At 34.6% G+C, this 27,122-nt stretch overlaps 1 protein-coding gene across 1 annotated transcript in view; it reads left to right on the forward strand.

Annotated features, from left to right (window-relative positions):
- The first annotated feature begins 14,027 nt into the window (after positions 1-14,027).
- Positions 14,028-27,122, forward strand: part of LOC150102159 (embryonic polarity protein dorsal-like) — a 150,255-nt gene continuing 137,160 nt past the window's right edge. Inside the window, exon 1 of the mRNA XM_090399821.1 lies at positions 14,028-14,296. Within this exon, the coding sequence (XP_090255947.1) occupies positions 14,264-14,296 (33 nt within the window). The 5' untranslated portion in view covers positions 14,028-14,263. The remainder of the gene's footprint in view (positions 14,297-27,122) is intronic.

The raw sequence follows: 27,122 nt of genomic DNA on the forward strand, positions 1-27,122 counted from the left end.
TGGGCGTCCTTATGTAATGCCCCTTGTTGTCCTGAGCCATCTTTGTGTTTTCCACGATTTCTCACAGCAGCTTCTTCATTCACGTTGATATCCCGCAATAGATAAAACAGGTTACTGCGCCCTCGGTAAGATTCGAGTACAGCTTCTGATCTATGCAGCCTAATACATATTAAAAGTCAACAAAGTAGGGATAAATATTTATATTTTAGATAGAAAGCTTTAGCCACTATTAATCTTAACATTAATAGTTAGTTCACAGTACTTCTGTCTATTCTGAATCCTGTTTACCCACCTTCTAAATTTTCTTTGATTAGTTTCTTTATTCTGTCTGTTAATATCATGATGTATTTTTCCTACATGACACTTTAGGATTTGGTTCTGCAATTTTGCAATTCGTGCAATTTTGCCATTGCGACGGCCGATGTGTGGGACGGTGCATTGTCTTGATGAAAGAGCACTTTTTTATGCACCAATCCTGGATGTATTTTCGTCAGCTCTTCTTTTAAAAGGTCCAATAATGACGCACGATAGACTCCTGTTATTGTCTTACTCTTTTCCAAATCGTCTATCATGATAATTCCTTGGGAAACCCAAAAAACAGTGGCTATCACCTTCCCAGCTAACAAAACGGTCTTCGCTTTTTTCGGTGCTCTTTCACCGGACATTGTCTACTGTTTGGTCTGCTGCTTGGACTCAGGGGTGTGGTGGTGGATCCATGTTTCGCCTACACTCACGAATCGACACAAAAAATCCTTTAAACATCGCCAAATTGCGTTGAAATGTCTTTTCGCATGCATTTTTGATTAACAGTCAACAATCTCTGCATACATCGTGCGCACAGCTTTTTCATGTGACATTTTTCGTGCAGGATATTACACACTCGTTCAGTTGAGTTTAAACCACGTTTAAACTCATTTATCCAAAAATAAATAGTCTTTAATGCTGGTGCAGAGTCCCCATGAACTGCATCTAACTCGGCTTTGATCTGCGCGGCCGTCCACTTCTTCAAATAAAAATGTTTTATCACTGCACGAAATTCGTTTTTCTCCATTTTTATGAAAAAAGCGAACACGGTCATTTTAAATGTTTTTTAGGGGTCATGTAAAGATGATGCGTGCCGACACTGGTATGAATGAACCAATTGTGTCGCCGTCTATTGGAAATTTACCAAACATTTTTAAGCAACCCTCGTATATTGTTATGAATTAGAAATTTCTATTTAATACCATGCTAGACCTCCTTTAGCCCGAATTACAGCGCAAATGCAGTTTGGCATGGATTCCACAAGGTGCTGGTTTGAATCTGAATGTCTACAACATACCAGGCGTTCACCAGACAGTCCTTCAATTGGCTCAGATTTCACGGAAGAGGACTTCGCTTCCGGATCTGTTTTTCTAACATGTTCCACACATTCTCATTGCAGTTCAGATCCGGGCTTTGTGGTGGCCAGAGAAGACGGTGGAAGTCGCTTTCATACTCACTGAACCACTGCTGAACAATTCCTGCGTGATGGATAAATTACGTAGGAATTGACAAATTCATGAAACTGTCGTCCATGAAACAATCGTCTCCTGCTGGATGAAAAGTCAACATTGCTGAATGGACTTGATCGGCAACAATGCTCCGATATTCCTTTGAGTACGACCTTCCAAGAATAGCAAGGGATCCATACCAACAGAACATGCCACACACTATGGCAGCATTTCCAGAACCTTCGGTTGTGTTTATAAGGCAAGCTGGGTTTATTGCTTCATAGACTTCCTGCAGACTTTCTGCGGTACAGAACAAGGTGTGCCCTGACTCTTCGGATTACATTACTTTTTTTTTCTAGTTTTCTGGTATCCAGCAATGTTCTGATGAGAGTGTAGATTCGTTTTTTCGAAAAAATGAGTAGTTTTCGTATAGGCATGCAACTGCCAGTATCGATCCTCTTCAATTCCCTGCGTATAGTTCGGTGAGATTTAGATCGGGAACAGCCTTCATTAAATGCTTCGGTCAATTGCCACACACACACACACACACACACACACACACACACACACACACACACACACACACACACACACACACACACGTACGAAAGTAATCCTGTTTGTCCGTACAACCCTTCTCAGACGGCGATCTAATTCCTGACAATGTCTTAGGGCTACAGTTGCGCCTCTTAGACAAGCAATGGAGGTTATTTTTCCACTGATTAAACAGGCGTGATATCTCACCTTTTGAGAAACCGGCCAGCTCTGCTGTTTTCAAAATCTTGGCTCCAACCAGACAGGTACTCACAATAAGCCCTTTATCGAATTCCGAAAGATTCTTTGTTTTTCCATGGGGATCAACATTATTGACGATTTCTCACCAGCAGCATTTTTAAATAGCTGCCTAGAACACGTGGTGACCCACGTGACCAAGAATTTGCTTCCCTTCCTCATTGTCCATTCCAATCTCAGTATTCCAATTTCCTCTGGTCACCACTGTATACCAGTTATATAGTGGTGATCGGAGGAAATTGGAATATTTCTCCTTCAGTTATTTCGAAGTGGATAGACCTGGACCAATGTGGTATTGAATGACCTCGCTGCTAAGGTAACCATTACCTTTCTTTCATTTACTGGTTTTGTATATTAATAATACATCTTTCACTGAGAAGAAATCCAACTCTTGCTTCATGTTTTGTACTGTTTCTCAGACCAAATGATTCAAATGGAGATTTCACGTTCCTGCTAATAACCTACTTCTTGCTAGTTTTTAAACTTGTACTTCTTTCGGAAGCTGTTTTGAAGATCCAATCCCGACCGTTCTGTTGGGTATTTGTTTATCCGTGTGATGTCTGAGCTGGCATGTCATACTTTTCCTTTGTACTTTCATGTTGCACGAGATTTCAATCGTGTTTCGTTTTTCCTGTGAGTGCATCAAGATTCATCTGATCATCCTTGATGGTTTGTTCATCTGCTCCTAACTCGGGAAATCGACGTTGTTTGCACTGTGAATCAGACCATGCTGTTACTTGTTGGTCCACTGGAGGTATTTCATCTCCCTCCTACCACTCATATATATGATATATGAGAAGCATTCCCCTACCAGGGCATGTTCCCCCCCTCCAGGGGGGGTTTCATCCAATACTAAAAATTTGGTTAAAATTTTAGTCATGATCGACTTTGAAAAGATTCTAAATATGTATCTTTTGTAAAGATTGACTTCAGAGTAAATTGTTGCTGGTATTAGTAAAGACCAGATGTAAGGAAATATATGCTTTTTTGATGATTTTTATCATGTCCATACTTTTTTATAAGTGATAGTTTCATCGTTTTATGCTGGTGTGGAATCTGATCTTAATATCCCGGTATCTTCTGGCATTCTATAGTTTGCTTTGGACTGCAGCAACTAGTAGCTACTCATTTTTCTTGCAGGATTTCCTACCTGTCGAGATGAGTTGGTATAAATAGCAAAGTATTTCACTTCTAAATTATAGGGTTTATTTTATTTTCATTAAACTATGTTGGCCATCGTTTTTTTTTTCAAAGGTTATTAGGTAGAGTTATAACAACTAGTTTCAAATGTTAGAATGATTCCATCAAATGTGTTGAAGGGATACATTGAGCAAGTTTAAAAGTGTGTTAGCTTGGATGAAGGACTAAACCAAGCATCTTAAGAATTTAAAAAAATCTTAGAAGAATTTTTAAGAAGAAAAGTGAATGATATTGTAATACAATGGTAAAGGTATAGATGACTACTGAGCTGTCTGATCTATAGAAATATTTTTTTAAGCTGCTCTGTTGAACGATGACTAACTCGCAGTTTATTCATTTATAATGTGGTAAAAAATATTCAAATATTTCGATTTGTGTGTTGCATATTTAAAAAAAACAATATTTTTAAGGTCAAGTTCAAGTATCACTCCGGATTTTTACAGTTTTTATACATTTATTGTGACTTCTTTTATAAGGCAAGAAATATTTTATTTTCGAGACATGAAAAGTATATACTAGCGTGGTCGAGTCAGTTCCATACACTCAAATAACAAAAATTACCTTATTTGTAAATTTTGTATTGTAATGTTTTGGAGTGATCGAGCTCGATCTAGCGCCATGCTATGTATATGTAATATAGCAAGAAATTCAAAATTTGATTAAAAGATTTTGGAAGATTTTGTTGAACCAAAAAAAAAAAAAAATCTTTATCATTAAATTTGTTTTTTTTGTAAGCGTATAATGGATGAATATATTATTTAACTTTTAATATTTTTAATAGCTTGTATTCCCGATACTTAAATATGTTAAACTAGTGGGGGGGGCGCCACATTTGCTACACCCAGGACTGCCTAAATGAGTCAAACCTTTGAAAAAAATTAGGGGGGAGGAGTTATCGGGGAAAAAAAAACACTAATGGGCTTGCAGCTTCCAATCAAACTCTTCAATATGCAGGATTGAAGAACTGCTAAATCACAAACACGTAACTAAGGTAAATATATTTTTTTTTAGATTTTAGAACGCGTGTCATGTCTTAACATAAGTTAATTTATATTTTTCACTGTTAAAATGTAAACTTACTGTTTAAGACGAAACTTTTCTTGCTTTCATATTCGCAAAATCACAAATAAGTCCAGTGTAGTCTACTTTCTGTCCGATTTCATGTTCGATTGAAATCATGGCAAGACCTTCGAATCGAGTTTCGGTCATTGTACAACGTAAATAAGTTTCAGTTTTGAAAGACTACTCTCGCCGCTTGCAACTGTTACTGGTAATGACAGTAATATTCTTAAGGCTACTGCAACATTGGGAGGAAAGTTATTTTTAACTATATAAAGCAGCACTTCAATTGGCGGCGTACTTCTGGTACTAAGTGGGAAGCTACTCTCAATTCATTAGATAGCTTAATGGCATCAAGGTCTCTATTTTCTTGATGCGTTAGGAACACTTTCTGATTTGTTTAAAAGCTTATTTGTCAGCTCAGATTTCATTTAGGGACCTTGTATAAAAACGAAAAATGTAAACTGCGATATTTCAATTGTCCAAATCTTCCGTGGATAGAACTCGTTGCTACATCAATAACAATCAATTTTAAATTTAGTTTTGGTTTCAAATTAGGGTCGGCTTCAACTTCTTCAGCTAATGTTGTGGCATCTACGAAAACATTTCGAAATGATTCATCATTTTTCTGATATTCTCAAGGCTTTGGAGAACATTTCTTAAAGTAGATATGGCAGTGGACAATTCCATTTTCATGCTTGGAATAGTTTACTAGCAACATTAATTTCATTCAAAACATAGTGCCATATAACCAAACAACATGAACATTAAAAATCTCTGAGTTTACGGGCAAGCGTTTCAGCTTTCTGTCTCGCCATTTTGTCCACTGACTCGTCTTCAGCAGTTGCTATCAAACCATCATAAAATTCGTCAATATAATATCGTAAAGGACGAACGGCTTCGATTCTAGAGTCCCAGCGGTTGGTGCTTAGTGGCTTGGGAGTTACAGTTGTAATGTTTTTCAAGGATTCCCCAACTCAATGTTGATGCTGAGAAAAACACTTACAATTTCTGAACTGTTTCAAAGAATGAAATCCCTTCACGAGATGATTTCGCAGCATCACTGACAACTAAGTTCAGAGAATGAGAAGCGCAAGGTATTAAAAATCTCTCGAGTTCAAATCCTCAATGCGTTGTTGAACTCCTGAATGTTTTCCTTGCATGTTTGACTCATTGTCGTAACCCTGGCCACGCATGCTTGCGATAGGAAAATTCATATCTGACAATTTTTTGAAAAAACATTCAGTTAAAACTGAGTCTGTAGTGGTTCTACAGTAATGAAACCAAAGTGCTCATGGATATTGATATCACCTGGATCCATATTAACAGATCTTACAATTAGTGTTCATTGTTCAATGTGACTTACGTCCAGAGTACAATCTGCAACTATGCTGTAATATTTAGCATTCTGCACCACAGAAATTATTTTCCTTTTTGTGGTCCCAGAGAGGACAGAAATCAATTCATTTTGAATGTTTTTCCCATGGGTCGATCTTTTTTTTCTTTCTCATACTCTCAGTCACATATAGCATTGTCGAATCTGGCAATTAATTCAACAAGCTTCAAAAAATTGCCGTGATTATGAACATACAATTTATCGGATGTTCCCCGAAAGGGCAAACATTGTTGAGCGAAAAATGAGCTCTGCGAGCAACACTTTTTGTTGCGTTGATTCAGTCGTCTGTTCTAATTTAAGCCTAGAACAACTCAATCCACTTCTTACGGAACTCCAAGTGGTTTTTAGATTTTTCGTGTTCATTAAGATACAGATACCCCCAATCGTTATATCCGCCAGTAGTGAGTGGAATTTTATTACAAAAAACAACTTACAGCAGAAACAAAATACAGAATCTTTTTCTTTAGAATACATTAGCCATTACTAATTAATATGTTTTCTTCGTTGCTTAGTTACTCACGGTCAACAATGGAAGCGGAAATAAATGCAAGATAGAAGGTTGTGTCTAAACGCAACATAATACTACATTATTTTAAATGATTATGATTTTTAAAAAAATATACAGTACAATGAAGTTTTATTGTGTAAAAATTTAACTAACGACTTCCTGAAGTCTCTGGTTTCAACCGAGAAGGAATAAATGACTTTTTTATGCTTTATTTTTCGAATAGTTTAGGCCAATTTTGCCGCCCCAAAAAACTTATCGTCCCGTACAAATGCACGTGTTGCTCTGTCGGTTGAGCTGGCCTTGCATTCAATTAATATACATAATTATACTGGATTCATGACCTTTAGCTTTGGCCTTTGTTTCGTCGAACCCAGATCAACCCGTCAATTGCATTAATGACAGAAGTCAACCTTGTGTAATGGAACATTAACTTCACCAAGATACATGAATTCCGCCATCAGCTTCAAGTCAGTAAACTTCATGTCATTGAAGATCACCTTGAAATGTTCGGAGGAGTTTTCTAAAATTAGCTGTAGAACCAGAACCACCTTATGAGTTCGCGGAAATGTTTCAACAATCAGCAATAAGATTTTTAGTTGTGTAACTGGCCCAAAGCAGTGAAGATATTTTAGTGATTATACTATTCCAAAGTTGCTACCGTAGCGTTTTAACACGTTCTCTGAGGCGGGGGGGGGGGAATAGTTTATTACGCATGTGATACAAACAAAATACAGACTAAAATAAGGTTAAACTACTGGCTAAGATTGTGAACAAAATATGCGATATGATTCAGTCTATAAAACCATTTGCTGTTTTCCCCTTTCGCTTATTCTATCGCATTTATGTTGAGGATACAAGTTTCAATCAAGTCCTTCGTGGAAAAGGTTATAAAATGTTGCATAATAATCTCGGAGAAATTCTATAGAGGAAACTACGGCGATTATCTTTCTTTCGGTCACACCGTTGCGTGTGCTATGTCGTCGTTAAGAAAGTGCATCAAGTTTTGTGATCTCTTTCCGGTAGTGGGGTTTTTACAACAGGTGAAATCTGCGTGGGCAAGCGATACGTCAGTCTACGCGTCGTTTGGTCAGTGACCATTTCACCTTTTCAAAGTTATATTTTCTTTTTTGCCTTTTAATTGCATCTTTTATGAAGTTATTTATCGCTTTCTTTCGTTTTTTGAAGTAGATCATATTTTTACGGATATTTCAGGATTTACACGTGTCAATTTAATCTTTCTAAATTTAATTGCTGATATAAATTTTCGTTAATTTAACTCAAATGTCTAAATACTTATGATCGTCGCTTTTTTATGATATACTACTTATGATCACACGCATTATTCAAAATATAATCAAGATTTTAGACCGTGTTTTGTCTATTAATAGCCTGACGGAAAAGTACTGGGCATACAACTTATTGATTCATTCACAGGAACAAAATGATTAACATCTTACAGTCTATGACGTTAGATTTAGAAATACAAACCACTAAAAATACCAAAACAACTGTTGAATTTAATAAAATAAAAACAGACAAATTCAAAGTAGAAAAAGGAGTCATGCAGTGTTGCCCACTCTCATCAAAATTATTTACTATCTTCGAAGAAATATGCAAATCCATAGCCGGAGAACCAGGTCTACAAATGAAGGCACATATCAACCACATCAAAATATGCAGATGATATTATTATTCTTGAAGAATTTAAAATACAATTGGAAAAGACAATAAAATTTTTGGAATAAAAATCGCTCTAAGGAAAATAAAAACAATGAAATTAGGAAGAGATGAGGAAAACATTTCAATAAACTTCGAAAATCATATACTTGAAAACAAGTAAAGAAATTTCCATATCTTGGCAGTTCCTTGCTCACAACATCGACAACATAGAAACAGTAAAATATAGACAAAACAAAGAATGGTAGAATATCATCATCATCATCATCATGCATATCAAGGATTAAGCCTAGCATGGCCTGTTCGGGCCTTAGAAGTCATCGTTGAATCGTTTAAGAGGACGTCCTGGTTTTCTTTTTCCTAATGGCTTGTACTTTAAGGCTTGTTTTGGTAATCTTTCTGTTTTCATTCTTTGAACGTGTTCCATCCATTTATGTTTATATTTTTTAATTTTTTCTATTACTGATTCTTGGTTTAATTCTTTCATAATTTCTTCGTTTCTTTTGTGATCAAATAGGGTATATTTTGGAGTATTTCTCATAAACTTCATTTCTGCTGTTATTAATCTTTGTTTGTCTTTTTGTTTTATTGTCCACATTTCGCTTCCATACATTAAGCCTGGGAGAGCTAATGTATTGTATACTTTTAGCCTGGTTTGTTTTTGAACTAGGTTTGGTTTAAATATAGAGTTAATTACTCCTGTTATTTTTAAATATTTTGCAATTTTTATGTTTATATCTTTTTCATTTTCATAAGTGATCATACATCCTAGGTAGTTAAATGAATTCACCTGTTCTAAGATCTTGTTATCTATTACTATTTTAGTTCTTGCTGGATCTTGTCCTTCAAAGGCCATAATTTTTGATTCTTCTGTTGATATTATCATGCCATAATCTTTGGATATCTCATTTAGATCTAAAATAGCTTTCTGTAGTTTATCTTCAGAATTTGTAATTATTATTTGGTCGGCAGAAAAGAGGAGAGTGTTTAAGTTTACTGTAGGAGAAAGTTTAATTCCTTGATGTAAATTTTTATTCCATTTTATTATTATTTCATTTATTAAGTAGATATTAAAAAGAGTTGCTGAGAGGGGACATCCCTGTTGGACCCCTTGGTTTATCTCTCTCGTATATGATAGCTCGTGATTTAATCTTATTTGTATTTGATTATTTTCATATATACTTGTGATAGTTTTTAGGATATTATTTGGTATTTGTCTTTCTTTTAATATGTTAAATAATATGTTTCTTTTAACTTTGTCAAATGCTTTTTCAAAGTCAATAAATGCAATGTGTGTTTCTAAATTGTATTCTCTTCTTTACTCTATTATTAATTTTAGGCAAAAGGACGGGTCTATACATGATCGTTCTTTCCTAAATCCATTCTGTACTTCTAAAATAAAGTTTTCGGAATATTTCATTAGTTTGCAATTTAAGATTTTGCTATATATTTTGTAACAGGAATTTAGTATACTGATACCTCTATAGTTATTAGGGTCATCTCTATTACCTTTTTTAAAGATAGGAATCACAATTGCTTTTTTCCATTCTATTGGGGTGATACTAGTTGAATAAATTTTATTTAAAAATAATAAGAGTCTTTCTTTGAATCTAGTTCCTGCATATTTATATAGTTCTGAACCTAGCTTATCTTCTCCAGGTGATTTTCCGTTTCTTGTTTCTTTCAGGCTGATTTCTAATTCTTCTTCAGTTATTTCCTTTTCATTTTCATTAATTGTTTGCCAGTTATCTTTTTTTAAAATATTTGTCTGTCCACAATTCTGTGTAGTAATTTAGAAATTCTTCTAATTTCAATTCGGTGTTTAATTTTATGTTTTCTTTGGTATCTGCATTTAAGTGTTTCAAAATGTTATATACATTAGGTCTTATTTTATATAAATCATGTTCTAAATTAGAAACAAATTTCTTCGATGATTCTCTATGTCTTTTTCTGACTTCTCTTTTAGCTATGGCTCTTATTCTTTTATATTTTATTTCATTTTCTAATCTTTTACTGCTTAACCATTTGTGATAGGCTTCTTTTTCCTTTTTGATTATTTTTTTCATTGTATCATCCCAGATCTTAAATTTTTTTCCTTTTATTGAATTTTTTGGTCTTTCCTAAGCTTTCACTTGCTGCTGCATTTAGTATCGTTTTTATATTAAGCCATTCTATTTCAATTTCTTCATTTTGTTATATTCTATCTAGATATTGGTTGATTCTTTGTTCATATAGTCATTGTATATTTGTGTAATTTAATAATCTAGTTTTATAAACAAATGTTTCAATTTTTCTTTCTGTTCTTATTACTTGTAGCCATTTAGGTGGTAATCTTAATTTTATTTTTACGAAGAAGTGGTCACTGCTTATTTCATGTCCCCTGTGAACTCTGACATCTAGTGAAAATTTTGATGTCTTTTCATTTAGTATAAAGTAATCTAATACTGATTTCCATCCTCTTGCTGCCCAAGTATATTTATGTATGTGTTTATGTTTATAGAAGGAATTCATTATTTTTAGGTTATTATAAACTACAAAGTCAATCAATTTTTTTATCATTCCTGTTTAGAGTATGTTCTCCATGTATTCCTATATTATTATTCATTTTCGTGTTTGCAATTCTTGCATTTGTCTCCTGCTAAAATTACTTAATCAGTTTTATTTATTTTATTATATATGTTTTGTAACTGATTATAAAAATTAATATTATCCTGTTCTCTTCCCTCTTCTGGGGCATATAAACCAATTATTGTTAAATAACCTCCATCGATTTTTATTCTAGCTTCTATTATTCTTTCATTCCATAATTTATAATGTTTTAACTGTTTTGAAAGGGAGTTATGAATCCAAATCATGACTCCTGCTTGTGCTCTTTGGTCTCTGTCAACTCCACTGTATATCATATTAAAATTTTCAGTTCTCATGGTTCCTTTTAATTTTTTTTTTTTGGTTTCAGTTATTACTGCTATTTTAAAATTTCTTTCATTTAATAACTGGTCTAATTCTATTTCTTTATATGCTATTCCTCTTACATTCCAGTTTGCTATGTGTATTATATTTTGTCGTTTCCATTTTTGTTTTACCTTTTCCATTCCAGGGTCGTTTCCCATAGATTCAATCCGATTATCTTTTTCTGTCAGCTTACTAGTAGAATTATGTTCTCCATGTCACGGGACTAGCCTGACGATGGAATAGTTCAGTGGTAGGGCTGCTACCTTAAGGTTTCTGAACTAGCTTTCTTCCGAATTTAAACCCATAGGAGGAATAGGGTATATTGAAGGGGGAAAGAGTAGATTATAGAAGGATTACAGTAAGGTTTATAGAGAGGGTATAGTTGTAAGGCCAGAAATGAAAAGACCCCCATGGCCCTCGAGTACTCTAATAGCATAGGGGTCATAAAATAAGAAGAGTTGGCTAATAAGGCCTTATAGGAAAAATTAAAGTAAGTGGATCTTCCTCAAAGTAGTAGAAGGAGAGGAGATAGATCCAGCTAGGGGTCCATGGGAGTACCGCTTCCCTTACAATCAAGGTAGAATATGAATAAATTAAACTAAATAATTTAATCTCCCAGCATTTCAAATAGCCTCAACCTAAAATCTAAAAAATCATTATTATATCTATGGAAATATATGGAGACTCAATCAAAAAGAAATACAGAAAATCAAAGCAATCGAAATGAAATCTTCTTCTTCTTCTGCAGCTTTTCCCACTTAATTGGGTCGCTGTTTGTGGTGAGTCTCCTCCACAACCTCCTGAATTGGGATGTAGCCACATCCAAGTTCTTCATCCTCAAGTCCTCCTCCACCATCTCCCTCCATCTCTTCTTTGGCCGCGCGCGCTTCCTCCTCCCCTGCACATCCATCTGCGTGATCTTTCTTCCCATATACTCTTCCTCCCTCCTCATCACATGTCCAAACCATCTCAACCTTGCCTCCAGTATCTTTGCTCCCAAGTTCGTAAATTTCACCGTTCCCCTTACATAGTCAATTCTCAGACGATTCTTCCTGGTCACACCACACATTCATCTAAGCATTATCATCTCCGCTACCTCATCCTGCTGATGTTATTTTTCCTCATGGCCACAGTTTCCATAGCATACGTCATAGGTGGTCTCACTACTGTCCCGTAGATTTTTGTCTTTTAGATTGATTGGAACCCTCTTATCGCATAGCACTCCAACCATCTCCCTCCAGTTCTTCCATCCTGCATCTCACTTCTTTCTCAGCCTCATTATCCTCTTTCATTGTTGAACCTAAGTATCTAAAGTCACAGACTTTCCTGATGACATTTCCTTCCAGCTCCAGATCTGTCTCCTGGCTGTCACCCACTTTCCAACACATATACTCTGTCTTACCTCTACTCAGTCTCATACCTCTCTCTTCCAGTACTTTCCTCCAACTTTCCAGTTTAGCTGCCACTTCTCTTGATTCTGCACATAGTACGATGTCATCTACATACCATATGGTCCAAGGCGCGTCTTCTCTCACCTCCTCCGTCACCACCTCCATCACAATATTAAACAGGAACGGACTTAATGCTGACCCTTTATGCAAGCCAACTGTCACTGAAAACTTTCTGTCTCTCCCAGGCAGATCCGAACTCTTGTCTTCACATTTCTGTACATCTCCTGCACCAGCCTGACATATTTCTCCGGTACCTTCTTTTCCCTCAGACACCTGCAGACTTCTTGCCTTGGCACTCTATCATACGCTTTCTCCAGATCAATAAATACCAGAAATGCTTACAAAAAATAAAGTCACTGGTCAGAACACAATGATCAGGTCAAATACGAATTAAACCATAGAGAAGATATCACCGATATAATTCTTAAACAATAATTGAGATGACATGGACACCTCCAAAGAATGTCCTTTCAGAGATTAGTATAGTCTTGAGTGGAATCACTGGAGGAAGACAATCAAGAGGTAGACCAAAAAGAACTTGGCAACAGTCTTTGAAGGAAAGGTCACAGTTATCGAGCTTCAGAGAGAGAGAGAGAGAGAGACATGACAGAAATGGCCAGAGATAAAACCAGATGGCAAAGATTTCTTCACAGGGGACAGAACCCTCTCATCTCATGGATGAGAAAAAAGAATAACAGGAAGAGCATTCGTTTGAATTGTTGGAGATTGTTTCATGCATTGTCATGGTAACCCTTCCGGAATTCTTTAATCTTTTTTATGGCAGTCAGAACTATCGCTCGTAAACACTGCTTGACCTTTGTAGAGGGCAAAATAATTAATAAATAATTTCAAAAATTGCATATTTATAAAGACTTAAGTACCCCGTAAATGGAGTATTGTGGAATTCCTATGCCATCAAATTTGTTTATTTGTCGAATATGTTAAAAGTTCAACCACTTGCTTTCAAGCATATAAGCACATTTCATTGTACCTCAGCTACGTTATCTGTAACACTTAGCATTTCAAATGCAAAGTAAATCTTGCTTTCCCAAACGAAGCCAGTAAAGATAAAGTAGATTTTATCATTTATTATATTTTTTAAAATTAATTCATTTGACATTTTCAGAATCTTCTGACAATGATTTCTGTTTCAGAGGTCTTGGCTTACCTTTTATGCGTACCTGATGAGCACTAAATAAATTGAAATCTGCGCTGAATTTTCGTATGCCTTTTTGTTATAAAAACTAATATAAATAACAAATAAGCTAATCAAAAATAAGAATAAATAATTGAATATGAATGAAAGTTATAATTTGGTGTGCTAAAATGAAGGTAAATAGTAAATAAAGGCAATGTTGAGATTCTAAAGGAAGATCCCAATTCGATTTAACATTGCGAGCGGTGTGAACATTGCAGGGTTATGCACTTTGGACTAATGACATCATATCCTGTGTACTGTATCGAAGACACTCCACTGTAAGAAACTGATAAGACCAGTAGAACGGGACGGAAGTTTAGGATACATATACACTTGTAGCAAAACCGATACAAACAGAGAAAGTAACGGATAAGGCATTGATGCGACCGGATAGAAAATTCTGTTTAAAGATTTGCTGACCTGGGTTTCTTGAACATGTGGAAGATGCGGAAAAGTTCCAGGAGCAAGTGACCAGGTTGGTCACACACATCTGCGAAATGCTCTTCAGCAAAACAGGTTGATAGTTTGTGGACGGTTTCTAGGATCTACGCAGAAGAAATGGAAGAGTATGAGGGATCATTCCTGAAATTCGTGAGTATATTTTTATTTGTTTGTTTTGTAAACTGGCGAACAAGCCTAATAGGTAATTTACCAGAAGTAGCTGTGAGTGTATGAATGTAAGAGGTATGGCAAATATCGTGTGAGTGACACTTGGCGTTTGCTTATTGCAATGAGTTCGTACTTTATACAGATGTCGGAATAATATTTTTTTTTAACTGAGAAATATTTACATACATGCAATAATCATCTTGAGTGACATTCCAACATGTTGTTTTATAAAGTACTGCAACTAAATGCTGCAGATTATGGTTCATTTTCTACATTAGGTTTCGATTAAAAAAAAATCATCATCATCATGCGTATCAAGGATTTAGGCCTAGCATGGCCTGTTTCGGCCTTAGCAGTCATCGTTGAATCGTTTAAGAGGACGTCCTGGTTTTCTTTTTCCTAGTGGCTTGTACTTTAAGGCTTGTTTTGGTAATCTTTCTGTTTTCATTCTTTGAACGTGTTCCATCCATTTATGTTTATATTTTTTAATTTTTTCTATTACTGGTTCTTGGTTGAATTCTTTCATAATTTCTTCGTTTCTTTTGTGATCAAATAGGGTATACTTTGCAGTTTTTCTCATAAACTTCATTTCAGCTTTTATTAATATTTGTTTGTCTTTTTGTTTTATTGTCCAGATTTCGCTTCCATACATTACGACTGGTAGGGCTAATATATTGTATACTTTTAGTCTGGTTTGTTTTTGAACTAGGTTTCGTTTAAATATAGAGTTCATTACATCTGTTTATATCTTTTTCATTTTCATATGTAATCGTACATCCTAGGTAGTTAAATGAATTCACCTGTTCTAAGATCTTGTTATCTATTACTATTTTAGTTCTTACTGGATCTTGTGCGTTAAAGGCCATAGCTTTTGAATTTTCTGTTGATATTATCATTCCATGATTTTTGGCTAGCTCATTTAAATTTAAAATATCTTTCTGTAAGTTATCTTCAGAATTTGTATTATTATTTGGTCATCGGCAAATAGGAGAGTGTTTAAGTTCACAGTAGGAGAAAGTTTAATATCTTGATGGAAATTTTTATTCAATTTTATTATTATTTCATTTAGGTAGATATTAAAAATAGTTGCTGAGAGGGGACATCCCTTTCGGACCCCTTGGTTTATCTCTCTTATAAATCATAAGCTATCATATATGTTTATCTTTTAATATGTTAAATAATATGTTTCTTTTAACTTTGTCAAATGCTTTTTCAAAGTCAATAAATGCAATATGTGTTTCTAAATTATATTCTCTTCTTTTCTCTATTATTAATTTTAGGCAAAAGGCCGGGTCTCTACATGATCGTCCTTTTCAAAATCCATTCTGTACTTCTAAAATAAAGTTTTTGGAATATTTCATTAGTTTGCTATTTAAAATTCTGCTATATATTTTGTAACAGGAATTTAGAATACTTATACCTCTCTAGTTTTTAGGGTCATCTCTACTGCCTTTTTTAAAGACAAGGATCACAATTGCTTTTTTTTTTCATTCTATTGGGGGTTACTAGTTGAATAGATTTTATTTAAAAAATAATAAGACTCTTTCTTTGAACCTTGTTCCTGCATATTTATATAGTTCTGAACCTAGTTTATCTTCTTCAAGTGATTTTCCGTTTCTCGTTTCTTTCAGGCTGATTTCTAATTCTTCTTCATTTATTTCCTTTTCATTTTCATTAAATGTTTGCCAGTTATCTTTTTTTAAAATATTTGTCTGTCCACAGTTCTGTGTAGTAATTTAGAAATTCTTCTAATTTCAATTCGGTGTTTAATTTTATGTTTTCTTTGGTATCTGCATTTAAGTGTTTCAAAATCTTATATACATTGGGTCTTATTTTATATAAAACATGTTCTAAATTAGAAACAAATTTGTTCCATGATTCCCTATGTCTTTTTCTGACTTCTCTTTTAGCTATGGCTCTTATTCTTTTATATTCTATTTCATCTTCTAATCTTTTACTGCTTAACCATTTATGATAGACTTCTTTTTTTCGTTTTGATTATTTCTTCGATTGTATCATCCCAGATCTTCAGTTTTTTCTTCTTTCATTGAATTTTTTGGTCTTTCCTAAGGTTTCACTTGCTGCTGCATTTAGTATCGTTTTAATATTAATCCATTCTATTTCAATTTCTTCATTTTGTTTTATTCTATCTCGATATTGGTTAATTCTTTGTTCATATAGCCATTGTACATTTGTGTCATTCAATAGTCTAGTTTTATAAACAAATCTTTTAAATTTTCTTTCTGTTCTTGTTATTTGTAGCCATTTAGGTGGTAATCTTAATTTTATATTTACGAACAAGTGGTCACTGCTTATTTCATGTCCCCTGTGAACTCTAACACCTAAAGAGAACTTTGATGTCTTTTCATTTAGTATAAAGTAATCTAATATTGATTTCCATCCTCTTGCTGCCCAAGTATATTTATGTATGTCTTTATGTTTGCAGAAGGAATTCATTATTTTTAGGTTATTATAAACTACAAAGTCAATCAATTTTTTACCATTTCTGTTTAGAGTGTGTTCTCCATGTATTCCTATATTATTATTAATTTTCGTGTTTCCAATTCTTGCATTTAAGTCTCCTGCTAAAATTAAGTAATCATTTTTATTTATTTTATTATATATGTTTTGTAGCTGATTATAAAAATTAATATTATCCTGTTCTCTTCCTTCTTCTGGGGCATATAAACCAATTATTGTTAAATAGCCTCTATCTATTTTTATTCTAGCTTCTGTTATTCTTTCATTCCATAATTTATGATGTTTTAACTGTTTTGAAAGGGAATTATGAACCCAGATCATAACACCTGCTTGTGCTCTTTGGTCTCTGTCGACTCCACTGTATATCACATTAAAATTTTCAGTTCTCATAGTTCCTTTCAATTTCTTTTTTTGTTTCAGTGATTACTGCTATTTTAATATTTCTTTCATTTAATAGTTCGTCTAATTCTATTTCTTTATATGCTATTCCTCTTACATTCCAGTTTGCTATGTGTATTATATTTTGTCGTTTCCATTTTCGTTTTTCCTTTTCCATTCCAGGGTCGTTTCCCATAGATTCAATCCGATTACTTTTCTCTGTCGACTTAAAAGTAGAATAATGTTCTCCATGTCAGGTAGTTACTGTAGTTGGTAATTTATAGTTGGGGTTGAATAAGATTACATTTTTACAGTTTTTATACAATAACAATCAATTATATATATTTACAATTTTTCATTAATGTATTTAAGTGATGTAGTTGTAATTAATGTATTTTTTTTCTTTGTGTTGATCTCGATTGAGATGTAGTGTCTCAGCTTGCATCCTGGAAGATGTTTTTATTAAGCTTATCTGAGGATGCCACCAGTTAGTTATTGTTTATTGGTTTGATTGCTGTGTTGGAAGTAGGCTGATGTTTGATAGGTCTGATATCCTATTAGATAGGTCTGACACACACACACACACAGACACACATACGATAATTTGGAATGTCTTGACGCTGAACTGGAACGCCTGAATATATTGTTTTTCATTAAGTTTGTAAGGTGTGTAGGGTGCATATTTCTTGTTCATAGTATATCCTTAAGGCTCAGATGTCCGGTCACTTTGAACCAAATAGGGATAGGGTAAATGGGAGAATGCAGTTTGAGATAACTGACTTCATTTATTACATGTAGATAACTGATTCTTGTCGGTGACATCGTCTGCATCCTGGATGCATAAGTTGTGTGAGCGCCCTCTTTTCTGTTTGGTTGGAGTGCTGCATTATGGGTTTTTGAGCATGGAATTCTCAAAGGGTGAGGATATTTGTTCACGTGTTGGGGGTCTTTGGCTCGAGTGTAGAATTATGGGGAGAATATTTGTCTATAGCAGTGCTTCCCAAATTTTTGAATGTCAAGGTCCCCCCCCCTTTGGAAAAATTAAAAGATTTCACGGTCCCCATCCAAAAAAAAAAAAAAAAAATCCTAATACAGACATATATTTATTGTATTTATATTCAATACAAAGCATGCACACCAAGCGTATTTCTTTCCCGCGCATCGCCGCACCTGTGTACACTAGCAATGAAACATTAATTTAAAGCGCGAAAAACTTCGCCGTTTTAAATGAGCACAACATTTTGCGTTTGTAAGCTTCTTTTGTGTCTCTTATCAATACCTTTGAAATGAAACTTATGCGAATAAGCATACATTTACTAATATTCATTAAGCGCCGAAATACGCAGGAAGCAAAATTTGTGAACCAACACCAAGGTGTGATTTTTTCCATTAAAATTAAAAAAATAACAAAAAATAAATAATAAATAATAATAATTAAATACATTTCTTTTAAGATAAAAAATATCTACTTAGTCTTAAAACATTTTAAATGTGTTTTCATTATTTCAAGCCCCTCCCCCTCAACAAAACTAACTACCCCCAAGGGGACGCGGCCCACAGTTTGAGAAGCGCTGGTCTATAGGTGGCAGCACAAGTTTTCAAATAATTTAAGGGTGTGGTATTCATTCCTAATTTTGACTATGGGAATTTTTAGACACACATACGTGATGACGTCAAGTGATGGGATCAAGTGATGGCGCCAATAGTGCTTTTTATTGGTCCACACGCGGCCCAAACCCCACATGACGTCATTGACAGCCGGCGTCACGATGTGCCCCATCTTAGAACTCTAACCAATGACGCAACGTGACGTCACAGACAGTACCTCCAGAATTTCATAATCTAAACATCACGCAGAATTCCATACTCGAACCATTACCCATAATGCAGCACTGCAACTAAACAAAAAGAGGGTGCTCAGTTTATTTAGCGCATCTGTTATGTTGAAGCTTCGAGTGTCCTTTCCGTAGTGATTATTGTATTTATATGTGATATAATTAGTAGTCTGAGGTCTTGTTATACGGTAAGTATTTCTGACTGTCCTGTAGTTGGCATCGAAATAATGTTTTAGCAAAGCTGCATAGTGACATAAATGTTTTGCTGTCAGTATTTTGTGTTCTGACATTGCAATGTATATAAGGTCGTGATTTTCTCTTTGTTCCCAAAAGATCAGTTTTATCATTTTGTACTGTAACGACATTAATCTATTTAGTCTGTAGGGTACACAGAAAGCATACGTTGTTATAGCGTATCTTAGTATATTTTGGCATAGTGCTTTGTATATTAGTGTTTTTAGGCGTATGGGAACTATGTCTTTTAACTTTTAGAGTTTGCCAGTTATTGTTAGGACTTTATTTTGCAAATGTGTGGCTATTCCAGTTCATATCTGAATCGAAGTAAATTCCAAGATATCGTATTGTTTCAACCCGAATGATTGTCGTGCTTTTTATGTTGGAGAGTGGATTTTGGATGGTTATATATATATATGTTAAAGATACCAAGCTATTTTATATGTATATAAATATAAACTTGGTTTTAATCCATTTCCCAAGTAAGCAAACAGACAGGCAAGTCAAGTTTGCGCCTGCGAGTAGTACAAGTCTGGGCGACTCCGTACGTAGGCAACTCGTGGTAAAGGTGGAATAAGCTCTGATCACTATTCTTAGTATTTACCTTTAATGCAAAGCACATCTCCTTGAGGAGATGTATGATGCTATGTATTAAAGGCAAGGACCTTTATTGAGGTCTCATCAGTGGGAGCCAGCTTAGAAATACTCAAGGAAATGTGCTTTGCATTAACGGTAAATACTAAGAATAGTGATCAGAGCTTATTCCACCTTTACCACGAGTTTTATCACTATATATATACTGTATATATATATATATATATATATATATATATATATATATATATATATATATATATATATATATATATATTGTGAAAAGAGTTGAATGACTTAAACCGAGAGTTAGGTAAAAGGGAGTTTAATAGTAAAACACGACTAGTTTCGGCTTATAACAACCTTCATCAGGTGACATTATAAAAGAAAAAACACTGAACACTGAAGGTTAAAAAAACTATGAACAACACAGTCTCTATACATAACTAGTATGAAAACGTTGTGGTTGTATTTAAAGCTGTTCTTTCGTTTGTTGCATTGTTAGGAGAGTGCGTGCTTGCAGCATCACGTGAACGCCAGTACATGATTACAGATGAATGACTATCTGGGAGGTTGTAGCTCAAGTTATTTTTTACATGTTCAGGGTTGAGGATGATTTCCCTAGATTCTACAATTTTTCTCTCCAATTCATCATGGCAATGAAAGATGTTAGCAGATCTGTCCCAGCGGACTGTATGACTTGGGTTTTCATCATTAGGATCAGCCGAGAAAAGGATATGGCTTGATAAGGCACTGGCTCGCTGTCTCTTGTAAGTAATGTCCTTCATGTGTTCTTCCATACGCATTTCGACAGATTTGTCTGTCTGCCCAAATTAAGGAATGTCACAATCGCACAATATTTTATATACACCAGGGTATTTAAGATGATGATGACAAGGTTTTGGGTGGCTTATTAAGAAACGGATCTTTGGAAGTGGAGTGAACAAGGTTCTGATATTGTATTTTCTTAGAACATTGGCTAATTTTTGTGAAACTGAACTTATGTAAGGAATAGATATATTGCCCTTAAATGTATTTATTTCTTCTGTGTGATGACTAGGAGGATTAAGAAGGAATTTTTCAGTAATTCTTTTAGAATATCTATAAAGTACGAAAGTAGTTTTGAGATAGTTGATTACTTTTTGAACTTCATTTGGGTCATCAAGAAAAGGGCGAGCTCTATGTCCCAAGGTAGAAATTATTCCAAGTTTTTGGGGAGGGAAGTGATGGGACTAACTATGAAGATATCTGTTGGTGTGTGTAGGCTTTCTATACATCGAAATTTTAAGTTTACCAGAAGACCGGGACAGTTTCACATCTAGGAAAGGCAGGGAACTATCAGTTTCAAGCTCTGCTGTGAACTTTATACTTGGATGTCGACTATTGAGATGTTCGAGGAAAACCATAAGGGATTCATGTCCATGCTCCAAATGAGGAAAACGTCATCCACATAACGTTTCCAAACTTTAGGTGTTAAAGCAAAGGAAGAGATAGCCTTGGCTTCAAATTCCTCCAAGTAAATATTTGCAAGAACAAGGGATAAAGGATTACCCATCGCCAGACCATGATTTTGCTTGTATATAGTATCTTGGAATCTAAAGTAACCGGACTTGATGCAATGCATAAGCAAGGGTAACATTTTTTGGATAACTTGTCTTTGAGTAATGTTAGGACTTCATCTGTTGGAACATTAGTGAACAAAGAGGTTATGTCCAAACTAGCCATGATTTCATCTTCATTAAGTGTTACATCCCTGATGTATGAAAGAAATTCTGTAGTGTTCTTGATAAAGGATGGCGACTTGCCTGAAAAACATTTGAGGTATTTTGCAAGATGTTTAGAAAGTTTGTACGTAGGAGAATCAATACCTTCCACAACAATGGGACGTAGTGGGATGTTTTCCTTATGGACTTTTGGAACACCATATATGCGTGGAATAAGAGGATGGAGAGAGCGTAGAAACAGGCCAACGTTTCGAGATAGTTCAGTGGTAGTTTTCAATAAGTTGTTGTTACGATTTTGAAGAATCACTCCTTACCAAAATAGAAAAAGCTACTTCATTCCTCCCTTCACAAGATGCAAAACCTCTGTGTATTGAATCCATCTTTATTATTAATAATGCAAAACCACCCGCAGATAACATTTCTTCCACAGAACGCAAAGCAACTAAGAGTTTAAAAATAACAGAGATATAATCATCCTTCCCGCAGACAAAAACAATGCAACAGTTATCCTCAACTCTGAAGATTACCAAAATAAGATGCTTGAATTACTACAAAGTGATGCCTACTCAATACTTCAGAGAGATCCTACTCGAGAACTTCAAAATCGTACAAACAACTTATTACTAACCTTCTTCTTACTAAATACTAACCTCCTCCTTATGGAAGCCATTTTCACCATAAATAAAGCTAGACCTCCACCAGACAACATTTCTTACTCTGAAATAGCAGCTATTAAGTCCTTAAAAGATAATAATAACATCATCTGTCATCTTAGACAAGTCTGATTACCAAAATAAAATCTTGGAACTTTTAAACAGTGATACTTACTCAGAAATTAATAGTGACCCTACGATTGAACTACACAATAGAACTAATAATTTATTAAAAACCACCTTGGAGTTACAAAGTAACATTCGTCTTTCTCTTAGGTCACTTCATCCCTTGATCCCTCGACTGTATGGTCTCCCCAAGATTCACAAAACAAACTGCCCACTCAGACCTATAGTTGAGGGCATACATTCTCCTACCTATAACCTCTCCAAATATCTCGCAAGTCCTAAGAAATATTTCTGGAATTTCTTCTTCATATATTAAAAACTCTGCAGATTTTGTTTCTAAAATTAAAAAAAAAAACAGATTTAATGGCCAGTTTCGATATTGTTTCTCTCTTTACAAATGTACCTGCTCAAGAAGTCCTCGATCTTCTCAAGAACAAATTATCAAAAAAACTCTTTGCTCTACTCTCCCATTGCATAAAGTCTGGATACTTCAAAGACGACATTAAAATCTACTTACAAAACTCAGGTCTGGCCATGGGCAGCCCGCTCATTCCGATTCTCGCAGATATATTTCTCAACGATTTTGAAGAAAAAGCTATTAACTCCTTCCACCTTAAACCAAAATTTTGGTATCGCTATATTGATGTTATTTTCCTCATCTGGGAAGATGGTGTCAACAACCCCAATTTATTTTTAGACCACCTAAACAAGTGCCATGAAAAAATCTCTTTTAACTTCGAACTGGAATCCGATGACTGCCTCCCCTTTCTAGACCTGAAACTTACCAGATGTGCTCAGAGTATTAAAATCTCAATTTTTAGAAAGCCTACTCATACGGATACCTTCATGCTTCATCCCATGACTATCCCCACAAATATTTGGTATTATTTCCACCTTACTTAGCTCACCGAGTCAAATCTTTACTTACAGAAGAAGCAGAAATTGAAAATGAACTCCTTTTCTTAAAAAAAAACTTTTATTAATAATGGTTTGTCTCCTAATAAAATTGACAAATTTCTTCCCCCCAGTCACTCAACTACTTCTGAAGATCCCTCCTCCCCCAGAGCTTTCATCTCTTTGCCTTAAATCAGCTCTCTTTCATCAAAACTGGCAAAAATTCTCAAGAAGTTTAACTTCAGAACTTGCTTCACTACGCTCCCAAAACTTCGTTCAATACTTAGTAAACCTAAAGAGAAACATCTTCCAACTCAGTTTCCAGGAGTGTACAAGATTTTATGCGATAGGAAAGCCATACTATGGCCAGACTGCTAAATCCATCCTTCTACGTTTGGAAGAACACCGTAGAGATATCTCCTATAACAGGACTAGAGCCAGCGCTCTCGCTAGCCACGTTCTCTTTTCAGGCTCTTCTCAGACGAAGGCCGCCAACACATTGTGAACTGGACTCAAACTTCTCTCATCCAAGTGTGCTATGATGAGCTCGAGAGAAAGATTGTCGAATCTAGAGAAATTTCTCTAGATTCTTCCCACATCAACAACAGCCTAAGTCTCTCTGACGCACACGTTGCCTCTGTTCAGTATTGGTGCACTCGCGACAGCGCATAGTCTACGTTTATTTGGAACTCAAGCTCGCATTTTATTTTGAAACACGCTACTGTCTTTTTATACTTGTTCTGTTATTACAATTTTAAGTCTCTGTAATTCTTTATATTTTTCTTTGATTGTGATACCTGAAGATGTTGATCTATTCAACGAAACTTGTTAACTAGTAGTATCTTTTTAAATATACCATGTCATCTTTTTATCTCTCGGTGACAGTCATTAAAGCTTTTTGAATAATATTCCAACCGAGTAAAATTGAATTCTGAAAAAAAAAAAAAATAAATAAATAAATAAAAATAATATATATATATATATATATATATATAAATCAGCTAACGCCTTTTTTATTCCCGTATATATAGGGAGTAGGCGAGACCGTTTTTAGACCTATCTAACTTTTGGGGACTGAGTGAGCAGATCAATCTCCACTCAGAGATAGCTATCCCAAGGCTATCCCAGGTAAGCGGCACGCAGTGAAGAGAGACGGCTCAACAAGTGCCGCCATCTCGTGGTTCCTAACCCTAACACTTGTATTTTAATGTCTGAAATAATGTGGGTTCTACGGTCGATTTTCTTGAGTTTACGAGACGAAAAACCCGAGTTTCCGGGAGAAAAACCCGCTTGCCTGTGCCAGAGATCGACTAACTCGGGAACCGGTCGAAAAAAGGCTTAGAAAAATTTCCTCTAGTTGCCGACTAGACTCGAAATCAAGTCTTCCTTCGAGCGACCAAGCGCCGTGGTGTGAAAACGCCACATCCACTTACTGTATATATTTTATTTTCTCAAAAGCATCTATATACATTCGGACGAACTAGTTACATATATGCAAAAAGTACGTGGCATGCTTATTTCAGTTAACATTTTTTTTTTAATTTACAACATGATAACATGCTCAATATCTATTTTTACCTAGAGTCCTGTACAATCTTTTGGGCAATTATTTTGCCATTTAACATCACTGAAATATTGCAATATTTTTACCTTATCTGAAAATTATAAGGCTCCAGAGGGTTTCAAAAATCTATTTGTTTTCTATTCTGTTGCTAAGGATTTTTGTAAAAATTATGTATATTGCCAAAAGGAGGCTGATAACTTCCTCTTATGCAAATAGATATATTCATTACTATAAATATTTCTACACTTATGTATACATATTTACATTATGTGTTTAGTTTTCTGTTCCATTATTTTTCCTTTCAGAGTGAATTGCATTGGCTTGTTTTCATGTTTTTTCTTTATGGTGGATCTTTTATTTCCATTATTTGTATGTTTTCTTCGTATTCTTCAGAGATAAGGCCTATTTTCCGCTATTGGTGTTTTGTTATCTTTTTTCTGTTTATTGTGTCTGTTATGATTTCGTTTTGTTGGTTGTTGAGTTTTTGCATTATATCTCGGCCTGAATCTCTTCCATGGACTCGATCTGGACATACAGATGTGACAGAATTTATGATTATTTATTTAAGATGTGACGGAAAATAGGCCTTATTGTATTTTATTTTTATGCGTACTGTATTTATATTAATTGTATATATCATATTTCTTATTATTCCTATTATACAGTATATTGATTGCTAAATATACAAACGGTGCAGATTATAATTTAATAACCGCCAGATGGCAGTATACATTACACAACTGTATATGCATTTGACAGAAACCGGTCCGTAAGAGCATTGTGGGAAGTTTCGTATGTAAGGAGAATGACATTGCTTGTCTGAGTTTGATATACGTAATTGCACAACCGGAAATCAAACCGACTACGTAAATACGGTATGACGTCAATCTATGTTCAGCATACGGAAATAGGAAACCGATAATAACAATAAAGAGAAAAAAGCATTAATATTTAGAATTAAATTAAAATAACTGTGTGATATTGTTACATAAACAGCGTTTGTCTATTAAATTGCACGCGATAAAAGTTTTGCAAAAAGTAATCTAATATCGCCAAATTAGCTAATTTAGCTGGTGAAGGAGTTTGAAAAAAAAAAAAAAAAAAAAAACATAAACGTCCAGGAATTGATTTCAGTGAATCAGAAGTTACTGAATATGGTGATGTGGGGAATTATTGACATCATTGATTTTTCAATGCAACGAAATGTATCTGTATTAGTGTTCAGCAAGGTACAACATAGCGTAAGGAACAACTGCAACTGCAAATAAATACATGCCAAACGTCATTTATGCAGTATATATTTTGTACTAATCGATACAAGAAATACATAAATAAATAATAATAATTTTATAATAATAAATAAACTATATATAATTGGGATCACACGACCAATTTGTATATATATGCAATGATGAGTTTGAAAGACGCATTGTAGAATCTAAAGAAATAGTCCTGGATCCTTCACACATGAACAGCAATCTAAGTTACAGTTTGCTTGATTCCCATAGCGCAGTAATCCAATATTGGCGCTCTAAAATCAGCTATCACTCAACATTAACTCACGCTACTAATGCCACGGCCTCTAATTCAAATATGACTGTTGCTATTCTTCTAACTCTTTTGTGTTAAACTGAAAAGCCTTTTTTTTTTTTTTTACCGTATTAGTTTTTGTAAGTTTTTAGTTATTTCTTACTCACCTGAAGAAGTCGGAACTCCGATGAAACTAGTCGTGATTCATTAAAGTTTTTTTATTATCCTCCTCGGGTTCTAGTCAGTATAATTATTAATTCTAAATGTATACATCCCGATTCACTCTAGTTATATATATATATATATATATATATATATATATATATATATATATATATATATATATTTGAAATCAATTTGACTTCAAACTAAGCCGTTTATCTCCGTTTTTTTTTTTTTTCGTGAATGTTCGCCTACGATTACTTCATATTTTCTAATTCAAGATCATTCCCAGTTTTGTCCCAGAGTGCAGTTGTGTTAGATTTAAAGCAGAAGTGAACTAGCTAAGGCCATGAGGTGGTGTACCGTCTATTAATTACATGGCATTCTTCTGGCCGGTTGTTTACCTATTTTTTGGTAAACAACAAAATTTTCCGGAGGGGAAAAAACCCGTACACCTTCATATAAGACCGGCTGACTCACTTTTTCTAAGCCTATCTTCGACCGGTTCCAGAATTAGTAGATCTGTGGCACGGAGAAAGCGGGTTTTTTCTTCCGAAAACTCAAGTTTTTCGTCCCGTAAACTAAAGAAAATCAACCGTAGAACCCACATTATTTTAAACAGTAACTTATCAT

The sequence above is a fragment of the Typopeltis vanoorti genome, chromosome 10 (genome assembly GCF_054136105.1).
Source record: "Typopeltis vanoorti isolate ZY-2024b chromosome 10, IOZ_Tvanoo_1.0, whole genome shotgun sequence".
Lineage (NCBI taxonomy): Eukaryota > Metazoa > Arthropoda > Arachnida > Uropygi > Thelyphonidae > Typopeltis > Typopeltis vanoorti.